General features: G+C 33.1%; 1 protein-coding gene across 4 annotated transcripts in view; it reads left to right on the top strand.

Moving 5' to 3' along the window:
* The window catches only part of LOC106692829 (zinc finger autosomal protein), a 47417-nt gene that overhangs the window by 19779 nt on the left and 16466 nt on the right, over nucleotides 1-11172 (top strand). For 3 of the 4 annotated variants that reach the window (XM_067046489.1, XM_067046483.1, XM_067046485.1), the window contains 5 exons: nucleotides 5247-5306; nucleotides 5404-5460; nucleotides 5579-5638; nucleotides 6518-6580; nucleotides 7039-7083. In XM_067046489.1, coding sequence (XP_066902590.1) covers nucleotides 5247-5306; nucleotides 5404-5460; nucleotides 5579-5638; nucleotides 6518-6580; nucleotides 7039-7083 — 285 coding nt within the window. Of the gene's footprint in view, nucleotides 1-3869; nucleotides 4275-5246; nucleotides 5307-5403; nucleotides 5461-5578; nucleotides 5639-6517; nucleotides 6581-7038; nucleotides 7084-11172 lie in introns of those variants that run through there. The other variant, XM_014439025.3, reaches the window with a different exon arrangement.

Below are 11172 nucleotides of genomic sequence, written 5' to 3' on the forward strand. Positions count from 1 at the left end.
CTCGCCCAGAATTATGTGGAGCTGTACTATTTACGTGTCTGATTGCTTCCATAAAACCGTTGCTACTCACTTTAAAGGATTACAAGGTTCATCTTTTTACTGATTCAATAGTGTTTTTGGCATGGTTATCGTCACCGCCTCACACCTTGAAAACCTTTGTCGCTCATCGAGTGGCCAGTATCCTCGAGACCTCTGAGACATTGTGGTGGAGGCATGTGTCTTTTCGGCATGTGACAACCCAGCAGATTGTGGATCCAGTGGATTAGAACCAACACAACTCATTGATCATGCATTATGATAGGCGGGACCCGAATGGATATCACTACCACATCATCAACGGCCAGTTGCTACACCACAAATGGAAAACACTTTAAGTTGTGAATATTCGCAAGAGATCAAATCTACCTTTACTGTTCTTTTGACCACTTCCAATGCGTCTGAATTAATATCTTGGACAGGACGTTTCTCTAATTATAACAGACTCATTAGGTCTTTTGCTTATGCTTTAAGATTTATCCACATATGCAGACATCAGCATACTTCGACAACATTATCACAGCGACTGAATTGGATTCTGCGCTCATGAAGATAGTGACACTCATTCAGGAACACTATTGAATTTTTAAATCCTGAGGCATACAAGCAACCAGTTATCCTGTCTAATCGGCTACTGCGCCTTGGAATTTTCCAGGATGAATGAGTTTTGAGGGTGGGCGGCAATTGGACAATGCTCAGCTTGCCTATGACCAAAGGCATCCAATTCTCGTACCACCTGAGGCGCACTTTACTGTACTTCTGGTAAAATACTATCGTGAGATATCGCTTTATATTGGTTGCGCTGCCCTTCAGGCTGTTATTAAAAAAAAAATCTGGATTATCTCCCTACGCAAACTTTACCCCAAGGTAAAAAGATTATGTCTGACATGCAGAAGGTTCTCCAAATCTACTTCACACCCTTTGATGGGTAATTTACCACCAACCAGGTTTTCTGAAATCAATGCCTTTCATATTGCAGCAGTTGATTTTGCAGGACCATTTTCAGCACGTGAAAGTTCAAGGAGAAGGTCACCAATCATCAAGGTGTACATGTCCTTGTTTATCTGCCTCTCAACAAGGCAATCCATCTTGAGTTGGCACATGGTCTATGTACCGAAGCATTCATTGATGTTTTCGACAGATTTGTAGCTAGATGAAGTCATCCATCCAGAATGTATGGGTGTTTCTAGGACAACCAGGCTGTGGTCCCAACAACTTGATACCAAAATATCATCCATGAAGACACATATTTCTTCTTTACAATTTTCTAGAAGCAGACGACCACAAGTAATTAAACATAAAAACTCTAGCAGTAGGTGGTTTGATGTAAATGGAAAATATTGTTTTGGGGGGGGGGGAGTTTTTATTTCCTCTGTTCTCTTCTTTTACTATTGCTTCCATATCTATAGATTTATTTTGTATCAGGTTATAGGTCTCTTAGGTTTTCATATACATGTATTTTATTTACCTTTTCAATTAAGGATATCTACAATAAAAGAAAAGGCAAAAAAACTGTTATTTTAGGATTTTTCGCAATATTGAATTTGTTTGCAAACTATTATATTGCATATTAAGCTGTTTATTTTATTTTTTACCGATGAACGAGTGGTAACATTACCATATCCTTGTTGCTCAGTACTAAAGCCGTATTTGTGACGTGTCCTGTTTTGACATGGTTAACATTGAGGGACACCTCTAACTTGTGACAAAATGTTTTTGCACACACGGCACTCGTCTATGTACGTCATGCCAGCTACATCGTTTCTCAGAAGGACTAATGACCGGCTGTTAGCACAACCCTTGGGTTTTCACATATTTCGAAACCGAAATCACTGGCCTGGCATATGGCAGCATTCGTTGACGACTTCTTTGTTGGTGGACTATTTAGGATCACAAAGGCCGAGACATAAAATTATTGGACAATTTCGTGCCTCATTGTGTGATAAACGATTATTTATGATAGACATAATTTTAATGATACTCACTTTAGGGAGAGAGATGTATATGCTCTGTACTCAAAGACACATTTGGTTCGCCGAAGTTGATTTATTTCTATTTTTGCAGGCCAATGGAGCAGACGCTCGTTTTTGAACCGTCCGTAGCTCAGGGAGTTGAGGCGCAGGTCTTTGCAACCCAGGAACTGCAGCGGCACAGGTCCGAATCCGGTCTGGGGGTATCGACTTTTATTTCTGTTGTGGTCCATCGAAAAACTCATTTTTTATTGTATACAATTTGCTCTATAGCAAACTATTATAGATCACTAGCCGTTTTGAGTCTTTTGTTGAACCGTACTTGATGTAAAGTCTTTGTTCTGACCGCTTCGAAACTATTGTTCTTTGTTCTCATTATAGTTTGAACGTTTTGTGTTATATAACCGCAACAAATAAAACCTTTTATTTGTGTTCACCCGTTCAACAAATTTGACCCCTCACCTTCGTGTTAGAATATGATGATAATCTACAGATAATCCCCCATGTCAGAAGTGACTAGGCAAGGGCATAAATGAAAAATACGCTTGTTTTTTTTTGTTCTTTTTTTTTATCACAAATATTCTCACATATACTCTCCTTATGTACTTTTATAAACGCAATATTTCTAGATAAGTAACTTTTAGAATCAATTACACATTTTTTACTATTTGTCACACTTAAAACAAGCTGAAAATCTCCGCATGCAATTTCTGTTTACAAAATATATTTCAGGACTTTGATTGCATAAATGACCTCTTAACATTCAACATCCAGTAAAATCTAATCTATCTATCCTTCCATCCCTCCAAGATGCTTGAGGCCAAAAAATACAAGAAGACATTGACAGCATTAACGCATGGGCTTTATATATTAAACAATGATTTGAACTTGAATGCTGAAAAAAACCAAGGCCATTCTTATTGGTCCAGAGCGCCTCCTTCATTCCATCCCTTATTATCCCCTACTCTTCCTTAACAACCAACTGATTCACTTCTATCCTACAAAAAAAAAAATCTTGGAGTCACCTTCGACCAACACCTCTCCTGAAATAATCATATTTCTCAAATTACACGCAAATCCATAACTGTACTCAAACAATTCCCAAGATTCCGTAATTTGATTCCTCAGAACACCCGTCAGCTCCTAGTATTCTCTCTCATCTTCCCTCACTTCGACTACGGTTCCTTGGTCTATGGAGAGCTATTTCCAGGTCTAGAGTTGAGACTGAAGAGACTCATGAATTGCTTCGTAAGATTTATATTTGGGTTTCCAAGGCGCTCTCAAGTCTCCCGCTGGTATACCGAGTTGAAGTGGCTTTATCCAACCTCCCGAAGGCAATGCCGCCTTGGTGTTTTTCTATTCCAAGTTTTTAAAATAAAAAAACATACCTATATCATTCACAGTCTTGGTTCATCCATCCATCCATCAAACACCAGATCCCAACCGATTGATTTATATGTACCCTCATATAGAATGGCCTTTTTCAGCAAGTCCTTTATAATACGTGCAACCTCCTTCTGGAATTCTTTCCCCATCTCCATTCTCCAATCCTCATCCATTCTTTCCTTTAAAGAACACCTATTCTTTAACTTATTGCATAACCAAACCTCCGCATCATTGTAAACAATTTAATTAAGCATATATTGATTAAAATTATAAACAATAGTTAAGCCAAGATCTCAATGTAATTTCATTTTGCTTACTGGAAACTTGTAAATGCTTCCCAGACAAAAATGATAATGTATGAACCATGTAATTATTCTTAGGGGACATATGTCCCAGAATAAAATTATTTTTTCATTCATTCATAATAACTTTTTAAAAAATTGGCACTTTAATATTTCTACACAACGGTCTAAGATCACCTATATTACTATAGGCCTGTTCCAACAACCAATTCTGACTGTACGAAGCATGCGTAGTACGGGTTTTCCCCTCTCAATTCTACTGCTCGAGTATCTCCAGACAGTTATAGATAGTCAGAAGCGGTTGTTGGAACAGGCCTACTATATTCTGTCAAAAACCTCATTACATATTTTGTCACCAAAATAACTACATATGTATTCTAATGAATTCGTGATTATAATTTTAAACAACTGTTACTAATAAAATTCTTATATTTTCAACTTATAAAACAGTAATTGTTTTTAAGGATCCTGTGTTGGAGATTGTAAGAGAATTTTAGACTTTATTAAGATGCGAGGATTTGATATTGTCTATAACAGTGCGTTAGGTTATATCGTTGTTAGTTTGACATGGATGGAACTAGTAAGTGATTATTAGTTGTTTTCTTTGACTTGAATAATATTTGTTAATAACTGTCCTCGCTATGTAATGGGGCACAGAAATTATAGACCGATTTAAAAAGGTTCACTTCCTTTAATTTATAATATTAATCTGTTATTGAATAGTGTAACGACCTCTAAACTGTGCAAGAACAACTCCTCTTACTTTTGTTTTATATTATTTTAATGTTCCTTGAATGGTCACTGATGGTTTATTGTTTGTAACTACCATCATTGAAACAACTATGAATTCTAATCTATTTATGTACAAATTAGGTTCATCCACCAATATTCTGTAAGTATTTCCACGTTAATTTTGCTTTTAGGCCTGAAAATGGTGCTGCTACCTTTTGAATTAAAATAATGTCTACTATTTAGTAAAGATCTGAAACACTTACAAAACACTTTGTTTTGTGTTCAAGGTATATTACTAGGGTCCTAGTATAACGCGTATTACGCTGTATAACTTCAGAATTTAGTCATTATTAATTTTCTTTCTTTTTTTCTAAAACGCCTTCCTTTTTACTTTGTCGATGGCATGAAATGTGTTTATTATTTTGAACAATGCCTATTAGTACATACCCATGGTATTACTTTTGTTTTTTTAACTTAAACCTAGACCTGTAAATCCGAAACCTTATTTTTCTATTTTAATCTCAAGAATGCAAATGAATTTTGAAAATTATTGGAGAGTTAAATGCAAGCATATATAACTTCAGAATCTTTTCTGATATTCTGACATTGGTTGCCAAAAATTAATTATTGCTTTTCAATATTTAGTCATTATTTAGCAAAATTCTCTATTTACTCTTCTAAAAATAAAACACTTATTTTTATACTGTTCAATAGGAGAGCATTCAGTTTAAATTTATGTTCTTTAACCATTGAAAGATTGGGTTGTTTTATTACAAAACTTCCCATCATACAAATTTTTTATATATTCCTTTTTTTCCAGGTTTGAATAACTTGGGAATTTCTATAAAAGAAGAAGTTCTGGATGAAACTGAACCTAATGGTATGTTTTATTTTTTAGTTGCATGTATATATGTATAGCTTTTGTAACTATTTGTTATCCTATCATACAAATTGTTTATGCATTGTTTCTTTTTCAGGCATTACTAGCTTGGAAATTTCTATTAATGAAGTTAGTGACAATGTTGAAATTAATGGTACGTTTTATTTTTTAGTTAAGTGTTGTTATCTGTATTGTTTTGGTAGCTATTAACTATCCTATCATGTTTATTGTTTATTATCATATAATTGTTTATTTATTGTTTTCTTTCCCAGATATGACTAGCTTTGGAATTTCTATAAAAGAAGAAGTTACTGATGAAACGGAACTTAATGGTGCGTTTTATTTTTTCAATTAAACAATATTACCTATATTGTTTTTATATTTTTATTGATTATTCAAGTTTTTACTCTGGAAGTTCTTTCTTAATTGCACAATAAACTGAGAAATGGATCAGTTAATTACGGACAATTAACTTTGATACATTTTCTTGGTCATTTTTTTTTCGATTGTGTTTAAACTTTAAATAGTTAGGAACTGCCGAGTTTGGTAAAACTAATTGAAGTAAATTACTTTTACTACTATTAAAAATTTATTACACCCAGTAAATATAATTCAGGTACATCATTGTGGCGAATAAGATGGGTGTATAAGGTTGTAGAGCTTGGTGACAAATGAATCCCCAAAATGTAATTGAACTATCAGCTGATGAGTAAATGTTTGAGGTGTAGGTGTAGATAGGAGGATTGTATCAAAACTGATACAAGGATTGATGGTAACAGCTTCGAACATTTGGGTTCTCTAAGCCTTCATGATTATTATTAAATTTATCTAAAGAAATCTTAGTATAATGTTACAATATATCATTCAAATAAATTTAATAAAATTAACCATTCTTTTTATTTTTTGTTTTGTTATCATTTTTAAATTATGGTCTCCCAAACTTAGTTTGATAGTGTGAGAACCATTCCATAGTTTTCACATCCTGGATTTATCTCAGTTTGTATTTATGAATTTTTTGTTATAAACAACTTTTTTACTTTCTTTTTTTTTTTTCACTCATTTTTATAATATTTCTTAATGCTTGCTGTTTCTTATAATATTTATTATTTATATAACATATTAAATTATTGTGATATTCAACCTTTAGAAAATTGGTCTATTTAATTGAACCATTAATCATAAATAGTGTTTTTATTAACTTATTATTTCAGGTGTATGTAACTTGGACATGTCTAATAAAGAAGAAATGACAACTGGAACTGACCAATCAACTGGTAAGTTTTCTTCTCTCTTTTTTTTTTTTTCCTTTTAAAAGTTATTAACATAATCTAATTCTTGTAATTTTATATTATTGATTTCTGAGGTTTTTTTTAATTGTATCTGGTAAGAAAAAAAAATTATTTTTTTTAATCATTCTTTTTATCTCTTGTTTTGCTATCATTTTTAAATTATAGTCTTCCAAACTTAGTTTGATAGTATGATTCATTAGTTCATTCATGATGATAGTATGATGATTAGTTCATTGATGATAGTTTTCACATCCTGGATTTATCTTAGTTTGTCTTTATGAATTTTTTTTTTTTATATAATAAACTTTTTTACATTATTATTTTTTTTTATTAAACTTTCATTTTTACAATATGTTATAATGCTGGCTATTTCTTATAATATTTATTAGTTATAGCGGAACCAAATCATCTCTAAATTAAATAATTATTGAATTTTGTTGCAGTCCCAACAGTCGATATCAAAGAAGAGGAAGTAGACATTCACTATGGTGAGTGAAATTTCATATTATTATATTTATTTATTTTATACCAGATCGGCCTGGTTGGCCTTAGATGGTTGATATAACCGTTACATTATATTTTAATTTTTTTTTAACAGTTGATTAGGGGGGTGGTATAGTCTCGTACAAAAGACACCCCTAACTAAATACAATGTGATAATTTAAAAAAAAAGATAAAATAGATAAAAATAATGCTTCTTAATAAAATAGAAAAGTAAAATTAATAACAAAAAATAATGATGTTACTTTTTACCATTAGAGGGCCATTGTTTGTTTTGTTTAGTGTACAAATATGACGAGAAGAAAAAGTAAATAAATAATAATAAGTAAAATAGAGGTAGTGGGAATAATGAATTAATAAATATAGAATTTATTACAGAATGTCCTGCATTAGCCTGGGCTTTAGTCTTCGGGTTGAGGTTGGGTTTCCCAGGTTGTAGGTCACTGTTCCTTTAACTGTCGGCAACTGGGAGTGGAACATTATGAACCGTTTTTTGATGTAATCCTCATATTGACTCCATTTGGAATTCCTGATGCAATTGGCTATTGCTTATGAACCAAGGAGCATTAACTGCTATTCTTAGGACTTTATTTTGAAAAGATTGTAGTTTTTTCCTTTTCGAAAAGGATGCCGCTCCCCAGACTTCACTGCCGTACATCAGCAGTGGCCTGAGAATTGTTTTAAATATAAGATCAGTTGTTTCTGCTTTTAGTTTGCAATTTCTGTTTAGGATAGAATATAGCATTGTTAACCTTGCGTAGGTTTGAGTTAGTTTGATGTTGATATGGTGATTCCAGGTAAGGTGGCGATCTAGGTGAATTCCCAGATATCTTACTGTTTCACTGGCAGGATTCCATTTCACATTTTTACCTTTGAGGATTAGGGTCTGGTGGGCGTCGAAGAGTAAAAACTTTTGAATTACATTTATCAATGTTCAAGCTAATCATCCATTTAGTGAAATATTATTCTAGATCATTAAGGTGACTTTGCAAAGTGTTTCTAGTGATTATTATGTCATCATGTTGAGAGAACACAGCTGTATCGTCAGCGAACATAGCTTTGGAGGTGTGTGTGGACTGGATGATGTCGTGATGGTAGAAGTTGAACAAAATAGGAGAAAGGACTGAACCTTGTGGATTACCGGCATGGATTTGTCTAAGGGTAGAATTTTTGTTATTAATTCTGACAGGAAATGTTCTACCGTTGAGGAATGAGCTGAGAATATTGTGTGGGTATTTTGGAGTGCCTGCTTTCTCTAGTTTATATAGAAGACCTCAATGTCTGACCTTATTGAATGCTTGTTGGAAATTCAAGGACACTACCAGGGTGTCTTTTTTTCGAATCCGATAATTATAAATTCCGATTGTCTTGCCAGTTGGTGAGAAGTGGAAATACTGTATCGAAAATCAGGAATAATTTCGATGCTCTGAAAAAAGTAATTAATATGTTTTTTTATAACTGATTCCAGTAATTTTCCAAAAATGGGTAATAAACTGATAGGTCTGTAGCTGCTGATTTGTTTAGCATTCTTACCAGGCTTGTGAATTACTATGAGTTCGGCTTTCTTCCACATATCAGGAAAATATCCAGTACGAAGGCAACTGTTAAAAATTGACGTGATGAAAATGACAGCTTTCCTGGATAACATTTAGATTGCTATGACGGATCAAATCATGGCCAAGACTTTTCTTTACCTTGAGCTTTTTAATCAGGTCCTGGATTTCTTTTGGGGACATGAATTCAGGTGGGAGCTCAACTGTTTCAAGGGGGAGATTTAAATACTTGTCAATTTCCTCAGTGACTAAACTCAGACTTATCTCTGTATTGGAGAATGTTTTTTCAAAGAAATTAGCGAACACTTCAGCTTTTTTGACGTCACGGGTGATGAATTCATCATGGTCTACTAGACTTGGAATTTTTTCACATTTATCGAATAGACTTCACATAGCCTTCCATAATGAACGATCCTTTGGGTCTAAATTCTCCACATATCCCTGATATTTAGAATACGCCCATTCATCCAGATCCTTTTTAGTTTCATGTTTCAGGTGGTTCCATTTCTTTTTGTGAACAGGGTTTCTAGTGTGCACATCCACTGTTTCCTTGCGTGATTTTTTTCTTTAATTTTTAGCAGTATTGATTTTGGGCAGATGCCACAAAATGTTTTTCCCCTTAAATAGGAAGGTCATACAGTTCCTCATGTAAAGTGTTTGAAATCGATTCATTTAACGTTGTTATACTTTAATCTATTTCTAGAGTGTTAGGGAAATTTTTTTTCATTTGTAATTTTTCATCGACAAGAATTTTGTACATTTTCTAATTGATCACTCCATTAATGAGGGATTTTCTCACCGTTTCATTGTTTATCTCAGTTGCGAAATTAATTAATACAGGGATATGGTCCGAATTTAAAGCTGTGATCACTTGAGAAGAGTGGTGAAAACTAAAATTTTTTGTTAATACAATATCCGGAATGTCAGATTTACAGCCTGGTCTTTCATTTGGTGCATGTATTTGGATATTGTGCCTTGAGCAAATATCAAGTAAAGTATTTCCACTCGAATTTGATTTTTGGAATGCCCAGTAAATGTTTTTACAATTTATGTCACCTAAAACTAATGTATGGTTCCCTGGTGGTAATAGTTTTAAAATTTTGTATTGAATTAGTTTTTTATTTGGTGGTTTATAAACAGCTGAGACAACGGTAGAAGGAGACGAGCTTAAACAAACCGAAACAACCTCTATATTAAATATGTTTGTAATGATATTTTCAGTGAAATCAATATTATTTTTGATTATTAAGGCTACACCACCAGAGGGAGTCGTAACAATCTCTGTCATTGCGTAAAATTTTGTAACCCGTAATCTTCAATTTGATATTTTGGGATAAATGTGTCTCAGTTATACAGGCTATATTAGATATGTCATGAGCATTCCAGTTTAAAAATTTTAATTTTCTTAATTTCTTACCCACAGACGAAAAATGAATATTTGAGCATTTGTTGAATAATATATGATTTGTATTAAAGCGCAGTTGGTCAGGAGAGAATTAGTAACTGTAGATAAGCTGTTATTTATATTATGGTCCATTTGTAAAGAAAGACACTACTAACCTAGATAGATGAGTCTTAATTTGTGGTAAATACAGCTTGATAGCTTCGATTATAATTTTATTTATTGAAGACAATAATTTTCACCATTTATTTCGTTGTCTTGATTAACTGTGAACTGAGGTTTTGGTTCCTGTGGTTTTGATATTGATCTAATAACATCAGCATATGAGTTTTTTAGCAGTGATTTTCGTGGCTGGCCTTCTTGAATTAATCTCAGATTTACGAATATTTGGTTCTGAATGTGAGTTTATTTTATTTTTAAGGATTTGATAATATTTACATCCTTTGTAATTATTCACATGAGCCATTTCGCAATTTACACAAAATAGCATATCCGTAAATTTTAACAGGCATTATGAGAAGTGGTGTTTACCTTTGTACTTAACACACCTCGGTTCCAAATGACCATAGTTCTTTGTATGACCGTATCTTCGGCAGTTAGTATACATAGGAACGTCAGTGTTTATGTGTTTGGGTTCTACTATAATTAGGGCAGAAAATAAATGTTTAAGATTAAAAATATCTTTGGCCTTTTCGTTGTTATTAAGAGATACTGAACAGAGTGGAGTTGATTTTTTATCTTTATTTAATATTCTGGATACATAGGCAACTTCAAATTGTTTTGAGTCTCACTCGGTCTTTAATTTGTCTTCGGTTTTACTATAAGGAACCTTCCTTATCACTATTTATTTTTGTTCAAATATTTATTTTTATCCATTGAATAAAATAAAATAAAATAAAAATGTTACTCACTTTTTTCTTCATCATAGTACTTAGTTTCTTCTTCATCATAGCACTTAGTTATAGTTATGAGAGATAGTTGACCGTGGATGATAAATGAGGAGAAGATGGTTGGGGGTGCGGTCAATGAAACACAAATAAGTATGACTAACTTATTTTAATGTGCCGACGTTTCGGCTAGAGTTTCTAGCCTTCTTCAGGGCTAAAAACAAAACAAGATAA

The sequence above is a fragment of the Halyomorpha halys genome, unplaced genomic scaffold (genome assembly GCF_000696795.3).
Source record: "Halyomorpha halys isolate HHAL.00 unplaced genomic scaffold, Hhal_1.1 Scaffold73.1, whole genome shotgun sequence".
Taxonomy (NCBI): domain Eukaryota; kingdom Metazoa; phylum Arthropoda; class Insecta; order Hemiptera; family Pentatomidae; genus Halyomorpha; species Halyomorpha halys.